At 37.8% G+C, this 25157-nt stretch overlaps 1 protein-coding gene across 5 annotated transcripts in view; it reads right to left on the bottom strand.

Moving 5' to 3' along the window:
* The window catches only part of KDM4C (lysine demethylase 4C), a 277722-nt gene extending 252820 nt beyond the window's left edge, over positions 1-24902 (bottom strand). For all 5 annotated transcript variants that reach the window (XR_012779017.1, XM_075527201.1, XM_075527204.1 and 2 more), the window contains exons 1-3: positions 24722-24902; positions 9435-9599; positions 1996-2171 (exon numbers count right to left, since the gene is read on the bottom strand). Coding sequence is in view for 4 of the 5 variants with exons in the window: in XM_075527201.1 (XP_075383316.1) it covers positions 1996-2171; positions 9435-9578 (320 nt within the window). In the remaining variant the exon portion in view is untranslated. The remainder of the gene's footprint in view (positions 1-1995; positions 2172-9434; positions 9600-24721) is intronic.
* Positions 24903-25157: the final 255 nt, after the last annotated feature.

The following is a 25157-nucleotide window of genomic DNA, read 5'->3' as shown; positions in this document are numbered from 1 at the left end:
TACACTTGAACTACTGGAAAGAAAATCCAAACATACAAGAATTAAGTAGAACAGTATACATTTACATCATGTGATAACACAGAACAGAGACAAGCAAGTTAGCAAAATACATCTTAGCCAAAGCATTCTCAGCAATGGAGTTGTTTCAATTATTTCTCATGATATGGCTCAAGAAACCAGACTGCATTTCTCCTTGGCACTGAGTAATATGGATACATAAACTCAGTTACCATAACACAAGTATCTTGACTATGGGATGCAGGTATGCCCATATTTCCCAGAGGTCAAGGTGGAGAAGCACTTTGGTTCAATGAGAATGCCTTAACAAATAAAAGATGCAATGCACTAGACTGAGCACACACAATCATTCTAAAGGCAGCTATGATTTAATTCAGATGTTCATGGCCCTTCTCTTTCCCAAAGGAAATGGATAACACCACAATACTCAAGAAAAGAGTCTTTAACAGAGAATTCTTTTTCATTAAGGAACAAAATTATTTTTATGGGAGAAGAGGGGCTCTCAGCTACTTAATAGTTTAAGAAATATAGACTATATTAAGAGTGTCATAGGAAGTTATATGACACATTTTCTCAAGAGCAGTGATGAAGATTTAGAAAGACCTACAGTTAGTAATAGATAAGAAGCCCTCCCAACTGTTCTTAACTTTACCTATGAAATGAAGTTGCAAACTGATTTCAGTAAAAAAAATGGAAACTGGAATCAGAAACACTTCCAAAATATCTTCCATGACTAACATCATGATACATATTAAAACCTTCACAGTATCTTTGCATTATCAAACTATTTTAAGAAATTAGTGCTTCTCATTTTATCATGGGTTAATAAAATGTAAACTTTAAACATAAATGAACAGGTATCATAGAAAATGACATCAGATACCATACAGGCTTCATATTTTATTATCCTCTCTAACAGTTACTGAACAAATAATTTTAAGAACTACAAAACAGGTTCCCATTCCCACTTACAAGAGGAAGAAAACTGTGATAACCTCAATTTTTCACAGGTAATATATGGGCAGAAACATACCGATCCTTTTTAATTGAAAAAAAGGAGATCAGTTTTGCACTTTTACAAAGGCATGGATATCATGGAACATTTGCTGAGGAGCCTCTTTAAAAGCTTTTCATGTCCTAGTTTTTCCTGATCTTGATAACAGCTTCTCTTCTTACCTCTTAATTTCTTAAATTAACTTATGAGAGAAACTTTCCTTCAAACTAGGGCAGTGTTACCTTCCTTCATTACATTCAAATATCCTTTCTCTCTAGGATCCTTTGACTCACCTTTCAGAAACTATTTCCAGCCAGTTTTGAGGAAATAATGAAGTAAAATTTATTCTTTTTATGCAGCCAAAAAAAATGGGGAAGAATTCCTTCTATCACTTCCCTCTTCTTGGAATGCCCATCAATTTGAAACTTTTTTGTATAGTGCCTAGCCCTTCATAGACTTTTTTTCCCTCCCTTAATATCCATCTTGCCATAATGGGAACATAGATGTTTGCTAGGTGCAGTTGAGTTCTCTTAGATTAATGCAAAAAATTCTGGGCGAGTTAAAAAAGATGTTGGGTTTTTTTCAGAATTACATGATGATAGGCCATTCCAGTACCTAGGCCAAAAGAAAAGAATTAAATATTGAACATTAATAAGTGTACTCAAAATAAATTCAGATATAAGTCTGTATCACCTTCATTATTTTCAACATAAGCATTTGTTAGAAGAGAAAAAAAAAAGGTAGACAGAAAGCATCATGTCTCGAGTTTTTCAGATGCTTTCTTGCTGCCATGGTACCATATGCTTTCAACAACAGAAACACAAACAAGATTCATACTGTGGTACCCTTCCACCACTTAGGAGACAGGAAAACCTCTAGTAAGTAAGTGAAAAAATCACCAGCTGTCTAGCACACTTCAAAGAAACCAGAATATAGGAACAAATAAATATTTGCCTTTCTAAGCAAGACCCCCATATACATACTTGTCACTGTTGGCCAGCTGCTTGAACTCCTTCACTGTCATTGGCTTTTTCTGAATGTTGTACTGTGTGAAGAGCCCTGACTGGCCAGTGACCATCTGCTGAATTGGAGCTGGAATCACCAAATCTTCAATATCATTATAATGTTTTCTTGGCTTCCACTCCTTCGGTGGGATAACCTTTATATTCAGAAATAAAAAACAGGACATCAACAGTTGCAATACCAATTCAAAACATTCTGGAAAAATCGAAAGAACCAGTCAAATATGCCCACATGATCAAATGAACACTTGCTCACCAGCTGTTTCACAATAACTAACTGACCATGTAAGTGCTCCTAGATAATGCAGAAACCAATTCAAAATGGGCATAGTATTACCTCAATTCACAAGCAGCAACTCACTAATCTGCAGAAACTCAATCATGTGCAACTGTGCAAACATACACATGTATAATAACAGAACAGACAAATATTTTATAATCAGAAAGCCTTATAATTCACAAACACTTCATACTCCATGATATAAAATTGTTATCCTTAATTTAAACAAACAAACAAAAAAGATTCATACAAAAGATTGACATTCCCCATCCAAATGTTATTTGGTGTAAACAGTATGAATAACTTTATTTCTTACTGAAAAATGAAAAAATACAGCTATTTTAGAGAGCTTTAGATTTTACAGGCTGTTTAACTTACTCCCTATAAAACTGCAGGGTACAACTCTATTACAGTAAGCGTCTGCACTAATTTAGATATACTAGTTTTTATATTAACATGATTTAAACCTTGTAATTAAAGATTAAAGCTATGTGCAGTTTAACCAATTGTGAAGTTAACACTTTTACTTCAAATACCACAGAATTGCCCAAAGTCTATGAAAACTCCTCAGCAGGTTCTAAAGTGTTAGCAATAAAAGTCATTAGGAATTTCAAAGAAACCTGTAGTCATACCAGTGTTCTTTAACAGGCTGTGTAATTTTGAACATTCCTTGCATATATTGTCTGAAAACAGAAAACTCTCTAGATTTGACATTGCAACAGTTTTAAAACACAGCAACAGACATTTTTAATATATATTTTGGTTTTGAACTTTTACTTGCTTTTGAACTTTTACTTGCCCAAGGGCTCAATGATATGTTCTTTGATCCACTCATATTCATTCTTTTCCGTGGTGCTCAAATCAAATTTTCACAAGCATTACCTTGGAAACTTTTAAAGTAACGTACACAAAGAAGGAAGGCTTTCATAAACATGCATCTACCACATATGAATTACGTTACCTGAATAATTAATTCACATCTCAGAGGTAGCCTTTACATGAGGCTAGCTAGGCTGTTCCTCTAACAAGCATTTCAGGATTCCACACAATATTGTCCATTAGAGATTTTGCTATTACCTCACTCTGAGAAAGTAAAAAATTCTAAAAAATAATACAGATAGATTCTGAAATCATTTGCTATCTTTGGAAAACAATCAGAAATGGGCAAATTGTAATGCTAATGTACTCAAATAGTCCATCCCTCAAAGAGATCTGATCAAGACCATTCACGCTAGCAAGCACACACCAAAACAGAAACATCAAGCTGAAGAAAAGTTATCAGATAGTAACATACTTCCATACCTAACGGTTTTATTTTAAACATAAACAGGCGTTATTATCCAGTTTTTACACAGATGCAACTCCCTCTTTTCCTTTTTTCCTTCTCAGCTTCCATGGGACTTCAGTCGTACAGGGACTACTTAGCAAGTTTCAGTGTTGTTTGCTTTTAGATAAAAAAAATAATCGAAACATCTTGTGATTCCTACTTATTTCTTTCACACAAATCTTAAATTATATGCACATCAAAAAAACACACAATGTTGGTTTGGAAGCACAGAATTCATGCATTCAGAATATACGCATAGAAGTCAAATATGTGCACAGAGATTTCCATTTTCATGATTATATTAAGCATGAACTTGTAGGTTTGGCTCAAATATATGAATACTGAAAAGCAAACTTTACATTATCTTATTTAATTCAAGGTCAGTGTGTTTTAAGCAATAAAAATATTTTTGTGAATACAGGTTCAAAACATCCCCTTCCAGCTAACTGGAGCATGTTTATTATTGTTGTAATTAGTGTACTGGTTACAGAAGTGAATTTTGTGGGGACAGATATGCTAAGCATCATTTTAAAAGAAAGTAAGTATAAATCCCTGCCCCAAACAATCTGCATTTTCTAACAAAGGTCAGGGCAAGGAATGGAGATGTTTATATATCATGTCCAAAGCGACACACAGCTAGTCAGTATCAGAGTTGGAAATAATGAATTGGTCTCTTGAGTTTTTACCACTGACCTGTCCCACTGAAGCCTCTTCACGTTCCCTTTAGTAAAAATAACCTCTTCAAATTCAGGCAAGTTACGTTTATTCCATGGAAGCAACCTAGATTGAATTCATTAGCCAAGCTGTTCAATGCTCAAACATAAAAAAGGAAAAACCTAAGGCAAGACTTTCTCATTTATATATCTATATCTATAGATACAGATATCTCTCAAACATCCTAAGCATATTAACACTGTCTAGTGTTATTTAGTGTGATATATATTCAGTTTTAGATAGGGATGTCTTAGGTATACCACTCAGTCTCCTCCATGAAGGCTGCACATTAGTACAACGGACATTATTTCAGAGTGCTATCAACGCGTAAATTTCTGTTAAATCCTCTTTCATATACTGGTAATCTCCTGCTCTACATTTGATTCTGAATGGCACTGGCTACCATTTCTATGTAGCTACTTCTCCCCCAACTTTTCTGAGAATTGTCTTTCTTGTACTTGCCAACATCTGCCTTCAGTATCATGTTCCAAAATTACTTTTCTACTTGCCAATGTGACTGCAAATTAATTTAACTATTTCAATCTATATAACTGCAGTTTGAGTCTCCAAAACACTTCTTATTCAAGTAAAGAGCAGCTAGTCTATCAGTGTGCCTTGTTTTTCACTTCTTCTATTGCTTTCATTCCTTGTTTTTCTTTTTAAATATAGGATCCTCTGTAACAGTAAGATTAAAATACATTATCTATGCCTAAAGCTCATTCCAGACTTTCAAAAGCCTAATAGAAATTTTTTAGCCAATTTGCTCCAGGGATGCCACAGTATATAATCTGTTCTGGAAATGGTTTAATGTTGTTTGTCTAGTACCTTAATCATTTGTTTCAGGCATAGTATTAGGAAATTTTTTTCTTTTTTTAACATTTTATTCCTCGCACTCCCCCCCCGCCACAACATGTGCAAGGCTTATCACCATTTTATCCCCATGTACATACACATATTCTTCTGCACAGGTAAGGGGTCTTCTCCCCTTACACTTTCATATTTAACCTAAAGTGTTGGGTACACCTACTCTGCTTATGACCTCTGTTTAGAGGTTAAATTACTGTTTCTGCGTATGCATATAGCTTCTTTGGTAGTCTTTATTCTCTTTGCATTCATACCTGAGTCTGTACATCCTAGACTTAATACAAATCAGGTCCTCTGTAAGTTCATTTTATATTACTATCAAAACAGGAAAACATATTTCATTCTTGTTACTTTAAATCCAATTTCCAAAACTCAGAAAATGTCCCTCAAACTTTTGCAGTATGAATTACTGACTTGATAAGATTTGTTTTAAAAATACTTAGTTGGTTTATTTTTAAAATATAAATACAATTTTTTGAGATAGATCAAAAAATAGTGAAAAACAGAATATAAAAAGGATCAAGACAACTGAGTAATATGTAGCAACTAACTGACAGGCTGAAAACAGCTAGGCATGCTTTAACTGCTATTCTAGTATCAAGCAGAAGAAGGGAAAGGCAGACCTACACGGTATGGTTAGAAGGGCCCTTCCTCAGTCACATGAAACATGACTAATGTAATTAATCCTTTTTAAAAGGCTTTGTCATGCTTTCTTGTATCATAACTATTCCAGGTGTTCTGTAAACCCAGGTCAGCAGATATCCCACATGCATATAAACACAAATATATAAAAAAATTTTTTGTGCTCCTGGGACCATCACATTTTAACAATCTGTACATGGAGAAGAGTGTCCCAAATGGTTTTGAAATGTGATAGATGGAATGGGAATTAAATTCTAGGTGTATGGCCAAAAAATGGAGACACACACATTTTCAATCATATAAGCACAGGGATATTAACTTCAAACAAGCTAAATTATACTATGCAAAATATGACAAATCCCTGACTACATGACAAATTCTGCCCTTATCAGACATGTTCAGTGCTATGAGAGTAGCAACAACCTCTGCAGATCAAATCCTGGAATTATTTTTAAAACTCCACTAATTTCCAGTTTCTCTTAATTGCATGTATATGTACATTTTCAGAGAACAGTAATGTGTTGCCAAATTTTTCTACCCCTACTACCTGATAATGAGATCTAATAATCATCTCACTGAGAGATGACATTAATGAGAGAGCCAGAAAAAAAAAAATCATTTCCTTTTTTGAAAAAAAATTGTATACTCCAGATAAAACTACAAAATAAATAGCTATAGTTTGATAATGGCAAGAACAGTGAAAGATTCATCCTTAAGGAAGCAGCTCATGATCTCATGAGGAAAGGAAGTGGTTTCAATTTGTATTTAAATACATTTTAAAAAAATTAAATGTTGCTTGAAAATTTAAAAATTAATACAGGTTAAACAGTGTTAACTAGGGATATGCATCTAAAATTTACTACCCACTTCTCATACTAATCCTGAAAGCTGTCATATTTCTGAAGTACTTTGTCACTTAAATTACTAGAATGGACTCCTCACTCATTTTCAACTCAGTTATGCAATTCTAATCTACATCTTGCAGCATTACACCACAGTGAAGAAGAAAAGACCACAGTCTAACCTCTGTTCTTCTGTTGCCATGATCACCATTTTACAGATTGATTTTTGACTATATTAGTGTTAAAGCAAATTAAATACAGCATATGCCTGCATCCATTCCACAGCCAACATCTGCATTATACTCTTTAAAATACTGAAACACCTGGTAGATATCACCATTGCATCTAGTATTTTTAAAAAGTCAGTTTCACGTATTCATTCTAACCTAAAAAGATAACTACTACTTTGGCCCATTACAATGTTCATTTAAGGTGTTTCAACTTCACAACAAAGTTTACAGGAAACAAAGTTTACACATTTAGTGCCACTTTTTTTAAAATGACAGCATTAGTATATTTTATTGACATTATGTCATCTTTGCCTTTCAGTAACAACTGAATATTCAGATCATACACACTTCATATATGCAAGATTTAATCTCATGCTTGGTTACTGCAGAAAATTATGTCTATCCAGAATCTTCACAAAGGTATCTCCAGAGAGAGAGAGAGAGAAAGAGAAGCGCAACACTAGAAGTAAGGATATGAAGATGACACCAATATTACAGAAATTTTAAATTATACAATAAAGGCAAAACTGTTTTGCATTCTTTTCTTTCACATTCCTTCCTAATGTTACTATGTCCGTTGCTCTCCTCAGGACATCCTCAATGGCTCTGCCCTTTTCTCCTACACTGGCTGCACATGAAGGTTTAATTGCTAGATGTCAGGAAAGGAACCAGAACCAGAATCAAGATAAAGAGCCAAACAGAACAATGACTGAAGCCATATTCATGTCTCAAAAAAATCTGAAGAATATTTCCAATAAGACAAAAATTCATTACCTTCTTACACTTCCTACTGGCTGAAATTTTGCAACCAAGAATGCCAAGACATGGAAAAGTCTCCTTTTCCAGATATCCTAAAGTTCACACACACAAATTACTAGTACACTGGGCTCAAATCATGACATATTTTAGTTCCACAGTTAACGTTAAGTATACCAGCAGCCTCAGAAGAGCACTTAGCATCATGCACCAGGAAGCCACTGACCAGCGTTCCCAGCTGCTTCAATCCCTGGCAGAAAAGAAGAGAAGCAGCACAAAAAAAACTGATGGAGAGTAACTGAAGCTCTTATTTATTATGAATGTCTCAGAAATAAGAACAGAAGTTTGCATAGGCTTTTTAAGGATTATAGTACCATATTTGATGATACACGTCCTGAGAATTGTCAGAGAGGTAAATAGATACACAGTTTTTAACGGAAAATTAAATACAAGGTACTTTTTTTTTCCCCCAAATTAAGAAGCTTCTGGTTTTGAATACTACCAAATGAAAAGATTAGTTGCCGTCTAGGACAGACATAGCCATGATAAAGAGCATATCACAAATATTATTCTTTTTAAACAAAAGTAGTTCATTTGGGGTTTTTTTTTTCCAAACATGTTACACACTAATCCTGGCTCATATAATACCTTCCTCATATAGCCAGAGAAAGCAAGAAGTACAATTTATGCATACCTGTCTTTGTTTTACATGCAACATACCAAAGAAAGCAAGCACATTATATATGAATAAAAAAACTGAAATAGAAGAAAACCAGTATCACCTCAGTGGCTGGTCATAAGGCACTTTCTATTTCTTTGGCTAAATCCCCATGAAACAGGATTAGAAACTAACAACAGCTGAAATAAAGTTATTTATATAAACAACATGAAAATAAGAAATTTTTTTAATGTTGAGTCCATGTATGTAATCCACAGAATGATACAATCTCCTGCTCCCATTCATGTTAATGGCGTAAATCTGTTGAGCAACAGATGTCACTATGATTAATTTGCTGTTAAGTTTACTGTTCAAGATGAGAGATCTGCAATAGTTCATCCCCACACAAACAGATAGTTTCCATAATATAGTTGAATATGTGAAAAATTCAGCTCAGGCTTTCCCCTGTTGTCTACTTATCACATATCTACTCCTGTTTGCGGAGAAGAGTTTGAAAATATGACCTATATGTACTCTACCCTCAGAAATCAGAAAGCAAATAAACTACCAGGTTTTCAAAGTGTGAGGGGTTCAGTTTTGCTTTGTTTTACAGGAAGCAGGGAAGAGGGAGTGGGCAGGGGGAAACCAAGAATTGCAAGTCTTGTTTCTCTTCTCCCAATTTTTAAATGTCTTTTCTTCGCAGCTTTAGCTTAAAAACCCAGTGACAAAGACAGTTATTCCCACTGACTACTTACAATAACCAAGCTAGTATTTCTAGACCTGCACTGTGTCCTGCTGGTTTGAAAAGCAGCAAAACAGATTGCCGCAAAAACAGATTTTGCTATTGTAAACATGGAAACAATTGACAGAGACAAAACAGTAGACATCCTCTTCATTAGTTTGCATGAAACATCAGAGACACTAAAAAGCTCTTGCTTAAAACAGTAACAGATGAGTATCTATTCATTGAAAATCATTTGGAAAAAATGTTAAATACTAAAAAAGGTCAGTTTTGCAATCAGCAAAATACAAATACTGGGAAAACAGGTATTAGGAACAATTTTCCTTCTACATTAGAGATGTTTACCTTTGCAACTCCAGCCCTATGCGCACCTTGTGATTCCATGTACGCTAAGTATTTGTTGAACTCCCTGAATTCATCCATCGAAGGCCTAAAAGTCATGATTTTGCAGCTTGGGTTTGGAGGACTATCTGAGATGACAGCAGCCATTGTGGTTCACTTTCAATCCAGCTTTAAAAAAAAAAGAAAAAGAAAAAGAAAAAAAAGTAACATACACTGGAAAGAATAACCTGTAAAACAACTTCTGAGATTCGACATGCATGTTTCAAACAGGAAAAAAGCTTCCAAAATCCTCTGCCCATGCCAGCATAAAAGGCACAAAACAAATGTTTACTTCTTCTCTTTACTCCTTTAAGAATACTCAGCCCTTACCCAGCACTAACACTACCATGAGTGACATTTATACAGTTCAGTCCCATACCTCCGTTTTTATGGCACATTTTTTCAAGTTTTTTATGGCACATTTTCTCAAGTTAACCTTTAACAACACACTAGCAGTTTCTTGTGTTGATCCACCTGCAGGTTGCTGCATTTCTCTGTCTAGAGATTTACATTACACAGGCACAATCTAGAGTAACAAAGCTACACATTTGATAAAATATCACTATTCCCATTTAGTATATAGAGAAAACTGATTACTCACTTCCCACTCACACTGCAAACACAGAGAAAGAGCACCTGGATTTCCTAACTCTCACATCAGCAGCTCAACAACAGGACTATATTACCCCTCATTCTCTGAAACCTCTTCAACAGAAACAAAGCATGCAAGTGATACACATAAAGACAATTGGCGTTTCCTCTTATTTCCATTTCTACATTGAGGGTGGCTAAAAACAAAGTCATATTTCTGTTTCATACCAAGATATAGCACTCTTGAAAGGACTGATCTTTAGGCAACTGACAGATATATTTTAGCTTCAGTGGGTGTTGTAATTTCCAACTATACATCACCATGTGCCATCTATTGTTCACAAAATTCTTCCTCAGTCTTACAAAGGAGCTCATCCCAGAATGCAAATAACTCAACTGTGACTAGCTTTTTAGTGATTTTGCTTTCCTGAGCATATAATTTAACTCATTCCTCATTTTCTCCATCTGCAAAATGCATGCAAGTGTGGTTTTTATGCCACACACTGTCACCCTAAGTTTTGCTTCTATGTCAGTGTATTAGCCACTAATTTCACTAGCTCCATGTCCCTTCTAGCTTGGTATGAATCACTGCACAAGAAAGCTGTATGTGGAAGACACCTTTATGTCTTTCCATGTTTCACCCTCCTACCGGTATTCCAACCTTTAGCCTGCCCTTTGTGTCCTTATTTTTCCTCTCATTTTGCCTCCCCACTTCACCCAGCACACCACTCTCCATTCTTCGCACTTAATTAACTTCTTTTTCCACACTCCCACCTTCAGTGACATCCTATTCCCCTCCCTGCACTACTTTCCATCCCTGTTTGAACTGAAATTAACTAGATTTCTGCAACTCTCCCATTCTGAAAAACAGTACCACTTTAATTTGGGGTTATTTTTGCATTTAAATTATCAAGTCCATATAGGCAAACACACCTCAACATGTACAAGTGGGATAACTTCCCTCAGTAGTAAACAGCTGGCTTGTATATAATACACCCTTCATTTATTCCCATCCATTAAAGTTCCATATATAATCTTGCTGCTATGACCAGCCCCAGGAAAATGAAACCTAGATTTACGACCAAAGGTGAAGCTATGCTCTCCTTCACTGCAAAGTGCAATAGACAGTGTTTACTATTTATAATGCTTCACTGGCAGTAAAGTAACACCAGAAATATAATCAAACAGGATATTTGATTTCTCTGTACAAAATCAGCTTTTAGACTTTCACCTCTAGATGTATTAAATAAGTATATACACCAGTGAAATACACATACATACACACACCCTCCACCTCCAAAAAACCAAACTCTCTGCTATTTCTTCACTGGGAAAAAAATGTAATAGTCCTTCATTATTCATCATTTTACACCTTTCAATCCATTCCATTGACTGTATATAAGATACCCAGCAGTCAGTAGTTATTTCATCATAGCATGCAGATTAACATCCTTCCCTCAACTCTTCCAGTATTCTCCAACATTGTCAGTGCAGTTCTGGGGGGCTTTGCAAGGGACGAGGTGCAGAGAGAGAAAAGTTGATTCATTCTTTGGTTGGTGTTTTGTTTGGGTTTTTTTTAAAGCAAATGACTTCAGCATCCACTTATGAATTTGTCTTTTACATCACTAATTTTTCAAAAGTGTGTTTTATCCACTTACCTGCCTAGTACCAAGCCCAGCGTTCCCAAACCAAGTCAAGCATTCCTAAAGCACTAACTTTAATGGGGGGAGGCATGCTGCAATCATCTATAGTTGGAACTATGTTCAGTTAACCAATAACTGAACTGTTGTCTCACTACTTCAGCATTTCTCAGGCATGTAAATTTATCTAAGCCCAATCAGAGCAACTATTTCTGCTTAATTCAATGTGTTATTTGTAGACAATACAAAACTGGGAGGATCAGCTGATACACCAGAGGGTTGTGCTGCCATTCAGAGGGACCTTGACAGGCTGGAGAAATGGGCTGACAGGAACCTCATGAAGCTCAACAAGGGGAAGTACGAAGTCCTGCACCTGGGGCGGAACAACCCCAGGCATATGGGGTACACGCTGGGGGCTGGCAGGCTGGAAAGCAGCTTTGCAGAAAAGGCCTTTGGGTGTCCTGGGGGACACCAAGTTGAACTCGAGCCAGCAATGTGCCTGTGCAGCAAAGGTGGCTAACAGTGTCCTAGGCTGCATTAGGAAGACTGCTGCCAGCAGGTCAAGGCAGGTGATCCTCCCGTTTTATTCAGCACTGCTGAGGCCACACCTGAAGTGCTGTGCCCAGTTCTGGGCTCCCAAGTACAAGAGAGATACAGAGCACTGGAACAGAGTTCAGCAGAAGGCCACTATGATGATGACGGGACTGGAGCATCTCTCTCATGAGAGAAGGCTGAGAGAGCAGGGATGGTTCAGCCTAGGGAAGAGAAAGCTCTTACCTATGGGTATAAACACATAATGGGATGGAGTGAAGAAGAGGGAGACAGGCTTTTTTCAGTGGCGCCCACTGACAAGACAAATGGCAATGGGCACAAACTGAAACACAGAAAATGTAATGTGAACATCAGAAAACACTTTCTCACTGTGAGGGTGGTCAAACACTGGAAGAGGTAGCTCAGAGAGGTTGCGGAGTGTCTGTCCTTGGAGATACTCGAAGTCCAATCGAACACAGTGCTGATCAATCTGCTCTAGCTGACCCTCCTTGAGCAGTGGGGTTGGGCTACATGTTCTCAAGAGGCCCCTTCCAACCTCAGTGATTCTGTGTTCTTATCCTTGTGTGGATATAAAGAAGACAGAGCTAGACTCTTTCCAGTGGTGCCCAGTGACAGTATAAGTGGCAACAGACACAAACCAAAATACATGAAATTCTGCTTAAACATAGATAGTAAAAAACTTAGCACGAGGGTGATCAAATACTGGAACAGGTTGCCCAGAGAGGTTGTGGAGTGTCCATCCTTGGAGATATTCAAAAGCCAGTTCGACACTGCCTGAGCAATCCAGTGCAGCTAAACCTGCTTTGTACAGGGAGATCGGACCGGACAATCTTCAGAGGTCCCTTCCAACCTCCACAGTTCTCTGATTCTGAGCTATTCCTACCTACTGCTGTAAGTTAAACACTGCAGCTGCACAGCTAAACACACAAAGCCAAAGTTACAGTTATGAATTAATATTAATTCTGCCAACTCATACACGTGCACAGTGCCAAACATCACCTACATCACCTTCCACTACATCACAGATGAAGCCCATTTCCAAAAGCATTTATATAAAAATTGATTTACCAGTTAGCTTAATCAGTTTCTATGTAAACGTATTAAATGAAACCATTCATATAAAAAGCCAGTTTCAAAAGGAAATCTAATATCAACCTTCTTATCCTAGTTTTGTCTGTGGGCACAAAACACACGCAAGCACAGTACCTGTATGTGTTCCTACAAACCTGAGGCTCTGTCTTCTGTAAGTTTTGGAATTAAATTTGTCTAAGGTGAAGGTGCATAAGCCTGAAAGATAACTAGTTTCCTACATTCTCTATGAAAAGGGGTAAGGAGACAAGAAAAAGCCATATCCAAGTGGTTCACCTATGAGAAAAGCTGCAGGATGATTTTGGTCAGTGTCTGATTTCAAGCAACAGCAACAACAAATTAATTATTGCATAAATTAGTATGATAAAAATTACCCTCAACCAAGACATCTAGCCAAAACATATCAGTTTTAATACTTGAGCTGCTTTAAAAACAGCAATGTACCAAACAACATGTAAGTACCACATGAACTGAATATACCCTAGCACCTAGCCACAATAAAGAAATCAGTTAATTTAAGGATTGTTAATCAAACAAAAAAATGGCATTTAACTCATGCTAACTTCCATAATCACACATGCCAGCATGCTTGCCTGGCTGCTAGATTCCTGAAATCTTGTTTGCAAAACATACCAAAGTAAAGATACTAACTAGACTATTTTTCTACCTCTCTGGAACTAAAAGAAGGCTCAAGCATATAACTGAATTGTACTGTGATGAACCTGAATCTATACCACAGGCAGAATTAATAACTTTCAACTAATCATGAAGGTGTGTTATAGCATTGGAAAGGCACAATTTTTGCCCAGCTTCATTGGAGCATGAAAAATACAAATCCTTTCTTTCACAGGATCTTTTTTCTACCTGCTTCCATACATCTTAGGGTCCAGTTCTCTATCCAATGACCACACAGACCAGCCAGCTCTGTTACTATTGGTGGAAATAAACAGTCCGATCTATGCTCCTATGCTTTCTGCCTCAGTAAAAGACATCTTCTCATTAACTTACTGGGTAAAACAGCTCTTTGGTAAGCCCAATGTTTGTAAGAACACTCCTTAAGCAGGTTCTATTATATAACCCCTGTAGTTTAGGAAGTAGATCATAAAGGCTATGCGGTACTTACTATGCTAGAAGTTAATATACTTCTTATTAGATGATCCTATTCATTTTATGATTTCTTAGTAATTTAACACCTTTACAGCTATGATCTACCAGTTGAGACTTCTTAAGTTCATTTCACAATTTTATTATTGCAGTAATGTTAATTACGAATGTCAATCTAAAACAGTAAGCACCAGTACCACAGTACTGGTGGCACCAGTACATGGTACCACAAAAAACAAAGCTATCACAGAATCACAGAATTGTATAGGTTGGAAAAAATCTTCAAGATCATCGAGTCCAACTGTAAACCTACACTACCAAGACCACCACTAAACCATGTCCCTAAGCACCTCATCCAAACGTCTTTTAAATACTTCCAGGGATGGCGACTCAACCACTTCCCTGGGCAGCCTGTTCCAATGCTTGAAATGCTATGCCACAAACCAACCGGAAAATGTTGGCCTTCCCATTCAATTCTATTAACATCTAACACACTATGTAATTCTCTCAAGGACTTTGTGGAATTCAAGAGTCCTGCATACTTTCTCCCACCAATTCCTACTTTTGCTCTTTCTCTCACAAGCAAAAATTTGGTTATACCCTACCAAATCATTAAACCAAAGAGAGCATAAAATATAGTCCAGTATAAGAGGTAAGAGGCCTTCAGAGGTTCTTTTCCAGACAAGAACATAACTACTGAGATGCCATTCTAAAGTAAAATCCACACTGCAATCATACTATCACTGTCTTAACTATTCCACTTAGGTTTATACATAACTACCTATTTTCTGTTATTACAGAGCTGTACAAGCTTAGAAATAAGACTTCCAGAGTTTTAATTTTACTACTACACAATGAAAACATGCAAGACATTAGTAAATACAAAGCTATAGAAACAAGGGCAGTATGTCCATTTAGGCTGCATATTATAAAACAGAAAGACAAGTAACACATATAAAGGGATTTTTTTAACAGTTATTTTAAATCCCTAATATCAACATTGTAATCAGCCATTTTCTGTCTCCCTTGCAAGACAGTACTGCACATTGACAAGGTTGCCCGTGACTATCTAGAAAAGCAGATGGTGATGTGAATAAATGAGAAGACATACTCCACTCAAATTAGCATGCGTTAGTACTTTGCATAACACTAAAAGAAAGAAGCTTTTTAGCTAATCATGGGAAAGCTTTAGTCAAACAAGCTCAAGCTATGAGCCTGATCCAATAACCTGCAAAGCGTGCCCATAAAGCTTGAATTTCTTGGTGACCAAGTAGTTTGCCTATGTCTTGAAGCATGTCTGATTACACAGCGCAAAATTTAGATAAAATGCAAGCATGTAACTTGTTCAAAGTTGCCAGCTAAAGAGCCAATAGCTGAGTTAAAGAATCTGATCCTCCTTTTAAAAAGTTTATAGCTGTTGTCAGGCCTTGTCAAAAGACCTCCAAATCATCAACCAGGAGTACATTAATGCTATATTTGTCTTAATACTACAGAACTGGAAATGTGAAGTCAGCAAAGTTTAATTACCCACATCTATGTCAGTATGTGGCCTGAGAAATCTAATGAACCTAATTCAAAATATCAAAGTACAACACTAGAAAAGCTCATATACTCACAGCAAGACAAAATCTCATTAATGCTACCAGTATTTACATAATCCAAGATGCAAACGCATTTCACCAGTTATTATGACAGGGGGAAGTGCTTTTTAAACAAATCCTGTAATATTTAAACTGCATAGCTTGTACAAATATAACAAACTCGATACTTTGATATATAATTAACTACCAGAACAAAAAGGTGATAAAAGACTACAAGAAACTTCTCAGGGGCTGCCAAAGCAAAAGAAAAAAAAAAAAAAAAACACAAACAGAAAAGAGAGGGAGAAATAAAAGAATAACTTTCTGCGTGCTTTGACATTAGTAAATAAGGCTGGATATGGGAAGAGTTAATTACCTACATCTACAGAACAGAAGTGTACCATATTACATGCTTGATCACACACTTTATTCTGCATGATTGTTTGGTAAGTGCAGAATCTACAGGATTGTTTCTTCTATATCCTAAGAAAAGGAAACAACCTCTATACCTCACCGCAGCCAACTGAATCTCAACTATCCAAATTAGTACAAGGCAACAACAATTTCCAGCCTCCCCTGTCAAAACAGTGGACTGCTTTTTGTAATGCCTACACTTTACCATATTGTTAAAGCTATTGGGATACTAAATATAATTTATTGGTGGAAGAGTTATCTGTTAAACACCGTTCTTCCATGCAGAATCATCCATACCCTCACACGAACACAGAATATATCATCCCCAGAACTGGAAAACACCTTCTAAGTTTCTTTGATTTGACACCTAATGTAGAAATCCAAACTAGCAATTGTGTTTAATCAAATTACAAGCAAGGCACTGATTCACACAACTAGAAAATACTCTATTAAAGCAGAATGAAACACACCAGAAAAACAGCACGTGTTAATTTGCAGTTGGTTAAAATGCACAAAAACCTAACCCTACATGAAAACAACTTTCAGTATTACAGCATTCTCTCTCCACCTTAATACTAAATTGTCAGATCTCCTCTGAAGGCTAACCACTTCTTTTTGCTTCTCGTGTAAAATTAACTAACCAGTACTTTGAGTTCCACCCCTCACCAGCAGGGAACCAAAACTTTCTGGCTTTAAACTACAGAAGACGTGGCACAATTGTCCTTCCGAAGACTCTTTGTGGGAGGCATCTCTTGCCTGCCAAATGGTGCCCACTTCAGCCCCTCTACTGAAAGCTCTGCTGAACAAGAAAGGAGGAAAAACACAGCCTGCTATGTCTGTTCTGCTATACACAAAATTATTAGCTAACATGGAAAAGCACTAAATAACTACAGGCCATTTGTGTCATACTTGCGTCATAAAATAAGTGCGTTCATATTTTGGAAGATAAGATTATTTTATTATTTCTGTGTGTTCAATATATAAAATATCAATGTCCACAATCTTTACTCAACAACCCAAATTAAACAGATTACATAAAGCAAGCTCCAGTAGATGAGAAAAAGAAGAAAGACAGGAAGAAAAAAGAACAAATCTTTGAAGGTCATAAATTCTCACAGATAAATTAGTTAAAACACACCTTTTTCCCTTTTTCTTTTCTTGCAATTTTCACCCACAATAACTATGGGACAACAAACATTTGAGGAAGAAATAACTCATCCTGAGAATAACGATTCTCAATAGTTATTTTTCAAATAACTAACAACCAGAAAATAAACTTGTCCAGAGAAAGGCATGCACAAAAAACCACAGCATTTTGTTGAGACTGATCTAAAAGAAAACACAAAATAATCTATTTGAAAACAGTTGTCAGATACAAAAGTTTTCAATTTAAAAAAGCAGGACAGAGCATTCACATTATAAAGTACTAGCCACCATTTTTTAGGAATTATTCAATAAAAACATTTTACTGACAAAACTTGAGGAAAACTATGATTTTTTCCACTAACCTCCTATTTGCAGAGTCTGTTTTGCAAACAAAGTAAGAAGTTTGTACAACCAGCTCTGCAAGAGCTGGAAAGGAAACAAGCAGTAGAAAACCAGGTCTTAATCTATAATAGTCTAAGCAGCAATTTTATTTACAACATCAGTAAAAACTCCGTAAATTCATCCAGTAATTTATTTTTATCACAGATATGGGTAGATTCACTTCTGCATTTTCCTACATCATTTTTAAAAAGTTTTTAGCATAATCTGCAAGTAAGTACCATCCAACTCCCTATATTGTGTGGTAAAGCAAATTCAAAGATGTAAGATACTGCAATAGTGCACAGTCCATAACTAGCTACAGGAATGACTTTCAGGTAATTGGAAACATACAAGCATAGTTTGCACGTCCAACTATTACTGAGCACGCAAATAGTTAATTCTCCATGTAATTTGTTTTTGCACACTTATGTTTGAATTGTTCCTTTCATAACAGTAAGTGCGCATGCAAATTATGTCTGCCTAGTTTATGTACCTGGCTTAGAAAAAGAAAAAGATCCTATTTATCAGGAATTCCAAATCTGTTATTTATGTTATTTAATTGTACCAACTGTTAAAATAAATGTATGGGCCACAATGTTTTGTATTTGTGATATAAGCCAAATTTCATGGTTAGGCATGTATTCATCAGACATCTACAGGTCATCAGGAAGAATCAATTAAGCTTAAAAATGTTTGGAGTATTAAAGTATTTATCTATTATAAAACCTTAAGAAACCAGGAATCTGGATGGGTAACCATATTCTGAAGCTCCTAAAACCACCTCAATTTGACTATAAAGCTCTAAGTAGTTTGACAAACTTCAAGTTTGCATTTCCATGTCTTGGCACTACCCTTACAGCAATTATTTCCAAAAATATAAAAAGGACCTATTTTGAACCCATAAATATTGAACTGAAAAATGACCTGAATTCATTCCATAGACATTCCTGTCCCACACCAGGCTCACAGCATGCAAAAACATCTTGAAATAACTGATCTGGGACAAAGGGCAAGAAGAACAAAAAAAAGGGGCATTTTTCTCATTTTTATTTGCAACCCATGTTTCAAGAGTTTTTACCTTCTTTTTAGTGAAAACACAGGTATGAAATTCGTAGTCCTAGTTGGAAGCAGCATGCAACAGCCTTCAGAAACAGCAACAGCAAGTCAGACCTATCAAGTTTCCACAGTTGCTAACAGCAGATAGCTAGAAAAAAGTAAGTGTAGGGTAGAGATGGTATTCTGGAAAAGTATAATTTTTCCAGTCTTCAGCAATGTATAGATCAAGGAATCTTTAGACAAAGAGGATATTATTGCATTTTGTGGACTTTGACGGATTTTTTTGCCCACAATTTTGAACCTTTGTAGGCCTTTAATATCCAAAACATCTCATGACAAAGCATTCCACAATCAACAATATGCTAAGTGATACATCTCCTCTGTACGTTTTGAATATTTCACATTTCAGTTTCATCAGACACCTTGTGCACACTGGGAACAGTTATCTATCTGCTCATATTTACCTTCAGAGCACGCACAACTTGCAGATCTCTATCATGGTCTCCTGCAGTCATCTCTTTTCTAAGCTGAAGACTCCTATTCTCCTCACAGAAAATCCATTCCATACTTCTGATCATCACTGCATCCTATTTCTGGATCTTTAGCAGTCACAGTACATTATTTTTATTCAGGGGAAAGGGGTACCAAAGCTGTAAGCACTATTCAAGACGCAAGTAAACCATGAATGCACACAATGGTGTAACAGCATTCTCAAATTTGGGTGTAGTCCTCATGGAGACTGGAAACCAGTCTGGCCTAGATCTCAGTTTTAAAACAGCTAATTTACAAGCACCTAAAAGTTCAGAAAAACAGTCATTGCTAATGCAGCCTGTAATATCCTGGGGATACAAATAGCAGGTCGTGGATGCGAACTGCTTCCTGATTAAGCACTTCTAAACAGTTCTGCCAGGTCTGTCATTTCTGCCAACATGCATTTCTCAAAAAACCTCCCTATTAACTGCCTTTACAGATTGCCTCCCAAAAGATACCCTTATACCTTGCATTTCACAACTCCTTACCATCAAAACACACATACTCTTTTCAGGGCTATGCTATAGTAACACTGATAATATTTTTCACAAGCCACCACTACATGGTAAGTCCTTTATCAGATGCAGAACAAGGACAGGTCAAAAAAACTTATAAATGACTCTCTATGACCTGAGAAACAGAAAGATGTACTTTTCCCCCTTAAAGCTGCTTATGGCACATATGAAACTATTTCTGCACCTGTGCTACTATTAACCTTCACAGTGAGCACTCCCCCTCTCATAAAACATTCTATAATTCAAAGACATCACGCAATTCCCCTGCCCTTACGCCTTGTTATAAATTACCATAGACCCAATACCTAGTGGTCAGGGAAGAGTCATACATGTCTTGTCTTTCTGCTGTTATGACTGGAAGTATGCATGCTGAAGTGAACCACATGACCAAAAAGCACATGCACAGTACAGTCATACTGCACTTCTGTGGTCTGCTACAATGCTCACAGCAGTGGAGAAAGCATCATTTGCTCAGCTCACATGACCAAAAGCCTCCTCGCTCCAAACTGATCACAGGCCACTGAAATGGCATACCATTTAATGGCATACCAGGGGCAGACCACTTAAAACGAACTCACAGACTGGTATCTGGGAACCACATGGCTCTAATCCACAATATTATAACAGACAAAAGGAGCAAGAAGAAAGAATCAACATTGTGCCCCTGTTGAACTTGCAGCTCTAGCATGTCATATCACTTTGTGATGCAAAAAGTTCAATGAAAAGTAAACTATGTAACTAACATTTGTACAGCAGGAACCTGCAAAGATCTGCATCTCAATAAATCCAGAAGAGATTTCCACAGGGACAACAGAAGAACATTGTGAGCTTAGAAGCTTCACCAACTCAAACATAAGCCATACCTACAACCCTGAAGGCAACAAACCAGTTAAGAAAAAGTTTTTCCTCTAGTATTACCTAATATTTTTCCAAATTTTAGATATTTTTACTTATCTCAGTTTTGAAATATTTGTCATCATTTATTCAAATCAAATACTCCAAATACTTCCATCTGAAATCAAACCTAAACATGAAGAATTTGCTTCCTAAAACTTAGGGAGTTTCTTAAACTCTTTTATTTCTATGCCTTTATTCATAGGTCAGTTTACAGAGTTCTACACATTTCCCCAATTTTAATTTTAATGTTAAATCAGAATTGCCCTCTTTTTTTCAAAACAGTTTATGATTATAAACAATTTATCTGGCTCCAAAGCCATAGGTTCATTTACCATTTTATCAACTTATAAATTATGTTTTAAGCAAAGAAATAAACTTTGAAAATGAAACAAAACCTGGCCTAGCACAGTAATTTTTGTCATACAGCATCTATTATGAATAGGAGTACTTATCTAGGTCTTCTTAGAGACAAGCTACCTGCTAATAACTAGCATTTTAGTTTTATTAGACAAAACCCAGCAGGAAATCATAGGTCTACTGAGCAAAATCACAACAGCCTCAAGTGAGTGATTCTACATTTTACAGGCAGAAATGTCACAAAGGAACCGGAATGTATTTTGTTTGTGAAACTCCCCTGTAATATCTGCAACAGTCAATGAAGTATCCTGTCATGTCTGAGAATCAGAAAGTGAAACTGATTAAACACCGAAATTTCTTCAATATTCAGTCTTCACAAGATATGTTTGAATTTTAACTCTTGCAATTTTAACACCTTAAACAAAAAATCCTGACAATTTTTCTAATCTGTTGTTTACATATATTGTCCTCAGTTTTCACGGTATATTGTCCTAAGTATACTGTCCCAAATATACTGTCCTGCAAATGTTAGATGTAAACAGAATTAAGGCTAAAAATTAGTGCTTGCATAACTCAGAAGTAGGGCTACTCACACGGACAAAGTTAACAACCTACCCGCTATGCATAACTCCACAATTTTAAACAGGTGAAATAAAGTTGGAGCAAAATGCAAGCCTACAACAGAATGAATTATCATATATATACAATGCCACCTAAGAAACCTGAAGTACACCCTAACTTTTTATATACCAAAACTACAATAAGAGTTTATAATGCACTCTGGACTTCGAATCAGCAAATTTTTATGAACACCTTTATCATGTGATTTGATTACACAACAATTACTATCTTCCAAGTATAAAATACTGCATTTCTTCAAAATATCTTACAAGTCAGTCTATGAATATGAATGAAAATCAAGAAGAGAACTCAACACATCACTTGTTCATTTTGAGACATGAAATATTAAGCTATCAAGTGACTACAGAGATTTTTTACTAGGTAAGTATTAAAATCTTAACATTTCAGAACAGCATCTTTTGAACCATTCATGTGATCATTCAGAGAACTTCAAAATATCTTGTATTAGCAGATTTACAGTAACATATGCTCTCTTTGAAGCTCCATGTGTACTAAAAATGTGTTTCAAAATGTGTTAGGGGTTTTTTTTTATGTTGGGGGGTAGCTGGATAAAAATACCACCTTCATAAAACAAATTTGACCAAAACTGACACCACCATACACCCATTCACATTCTGTTCAGCATCATGCTGATCAAACATAACCTAGCAAAAGACACCTGTAGAAAAAACTGAAAATTTCAAAGTGAATTAACTGCAGAACTAAGAAGTAGACCAATCAAGAGCTGTTTAAACTGAGAAAGTCCTAAATTTACTCAATCCAATATTTTTTAATAAAGTTAGATATGAAATCACCATTTTTTTTTAATAATTACTGTGCTTGTTCATAATAGCTTAGGAAGATTCCAATAATTAGCACTTGACATCATTTTCTGATTTGAATCCATTACTGTGGTAATTGTGCATTTAGATTTGGTGCAGAACTGTTTAGCTGATTTGTTTAGAAATCAGGCTAAGAGATACAAAATTCTGTACTCAATACTCATCAATAATTAAGGACTAAAAATTACAGGACTTGACGGGGTTTTTTTCTATTTCATCATATTTACCATTAAAAAAAAATCAGGGACTAAAGCAGATCACTATTTTTTTTTAAACAAACACTGACTAAAGGTTTTTCCCTCCCATACGTTGGCTCTAGCTCTGATCCAACAGCTATTTAGTCATGTCTGCCTATTTGGATGAGACGTATTGTTTCCTGGGTCAGTCCCTAGAAAGGAAATTGCTCTTACACGCATCCGTATCTACACTTAGCTAAACGAAAACCATCCGTTGCCAGCAATCAATAACATCAGCACCACTCCAAACTGAAGTTGAGAGTAAGACAAGCATGACTGGCAGTAGTTCAGTTTACCCTCATTTCAGGTACTGAAAAGCAAGTCATCCTTGTGTTTTCCACTGTGTTCAGAAGGTACTTCTGTGAAGCAATACCACCAGCTAGTTATCACAGTTCAAGGAAAAACAAGGGTAAAGCCCAAGACAAATTTTATACCACAGTGATTTTCACATTCTTAGCTCATTAAGAATGTGAAGAAAAAAACACTGCAGGGTGACAAAAAAATAGCCTGCATTAGGCTGCCAGTAAGTTTCTTTCTTGTGTAAAGTGTTTCAGCTTAAAAACTGCTGGTTTAGTAGCCACCAGGTAACTTCCACTGCTGCTGCTGCTAATGTCTCAGAGAAGAGTGCAAAGAAACATAAATCCGCAGTTTAATAATATAAAAAATAAATGCTCTGAGCTAGTATGAATCTTTAAAAAACACACGGACACCTAGCATTTTTCCTAACACAGTTAACCTAGCAGAAAAAATATTTTGTATACACTTCTCATTTCAGATTGCCAGTTAAAATCAACTGCGGAAGAGAGAAGGCTCATTAACAGAAGACTATTAACATGGCATAAAGCTCTGATCCCGAAACTGGCTCTGAAAGCATGTGGCACCACAGAGAGACAGACGTGGAACCGGCGTTCAACTGAGTATTTTACTCAGAAGACAGCTTTAAAGCCTTTTTCTAACACTTTACAACTGTTAACTTCCAGGAACGCCTTAACGACATGCAGAAACGAACGAGCTGTATCAACGCGGCTGTACTTTGTAAGAAAAAGAGGCTGTTTGGAAAGTCCATAGAATTTCATCAAAGCCCAGAAAGACACGGAGAGAGGTAACGCTGTATTTTACTCTGCCCATCCACTCTGAACAGCCGGGGAAACCGCCTGATCTGTCGGAGAGCTTCCACCGATTGCCCTGACCCAGAATCGCTGGCCACAAACAGGAACACGAGACGTATTTTTCCGACACCTGCCGGTTTCGTTTCCTCAGCTCGGTCCCAGCCGCCATCCACTTATTCGCAACGGAGCCCCCGGACCCATTCCCTCCCGGCCGCGGGGGGGTCCCGACCCCTCACGCACCCCAGCGGGGGGCTGCCGGGCGGCACGGCGGCCGCTCCGCCCCTCGCACCCGACCCCTACGGCCTGCCCCGGCGCGGTCAGCCCGGCGAGCCGCTGCCCCGCCGCCTAGACCCGCCGCGGCCCCGCGCTCCGACGCGGCCCGGGCCCGACCCGGTTTCCCCCGGCCCTGCCCCACAGCGCCCCGCCTCATCGCCGTTTCCCCCTCGCCCGCCCCGGCCTTCCCCTATCCTCCCGCTCGCCCCCGGCCCACGCACACCCCGCACCCTCCCTCCGAGCCGGCAGGCCGCCCCACACCTCCTCCCCGCAAAACCGCCGCCGCCGCCCGGCCCGGCTCGGAGTTCGCCCCGCACCTGTCCGGGAGAGGGTTAACGGGGCAGCCGCAGCCAGAGGAAGGCGAAGAAGAGGGGGAACAGCGACAGGGCAGGGCAGGGCAGGGCAGGGCAGGGCAGGGCAGGTCCGCTCCCCGCCACCGCCGCCCCCCCGGTCCCCTGGGGGCTTTTCCTCCCTGTGCCTGTGGGACGCCTCGTTCCCTGCGCGGATGACAGCTGCTGGCTGCGCATGCGCGCAGCCCTCGCACGCACGGGGAAAGCACGGAGGCCTGAGCGGGGGGAGGAGGGGGAACACGTGACAGAGGCGAGGCGTCCGCGTCACGTGCCAAGAGCAGGCGGTGCCGCTGGTGCTTCCGGGCGGAACGCTCTGCGAGGCGCGGCGGCCGCGTGAGGGATGGGCAGTCACGCGGTGGTCACGTGGGGGCGCTCGTGCCCTGAGGGTGGTCACCTGGGGCGG

Source organism: Mycteria americana, chromosome Z (genome assembly GCF_035582795.1).
Source record: "Mycteria americana isolate JAX WOST 10 ecotype Jacksonville Zoo and Gardens chromosome Z, USCA_MyAme_1.0, whole genome shotgun sequence".
NCBI lineage: Eukaryota > Metazoa > Chordata > Aves > Ciconiiformes > Ciconiidae > Mycteria > Mycteria americana.
Note: the sequence above shows the minus strand (reverse complement) of the source record. Positions and strands in the feature narration are given on the sequence as shown.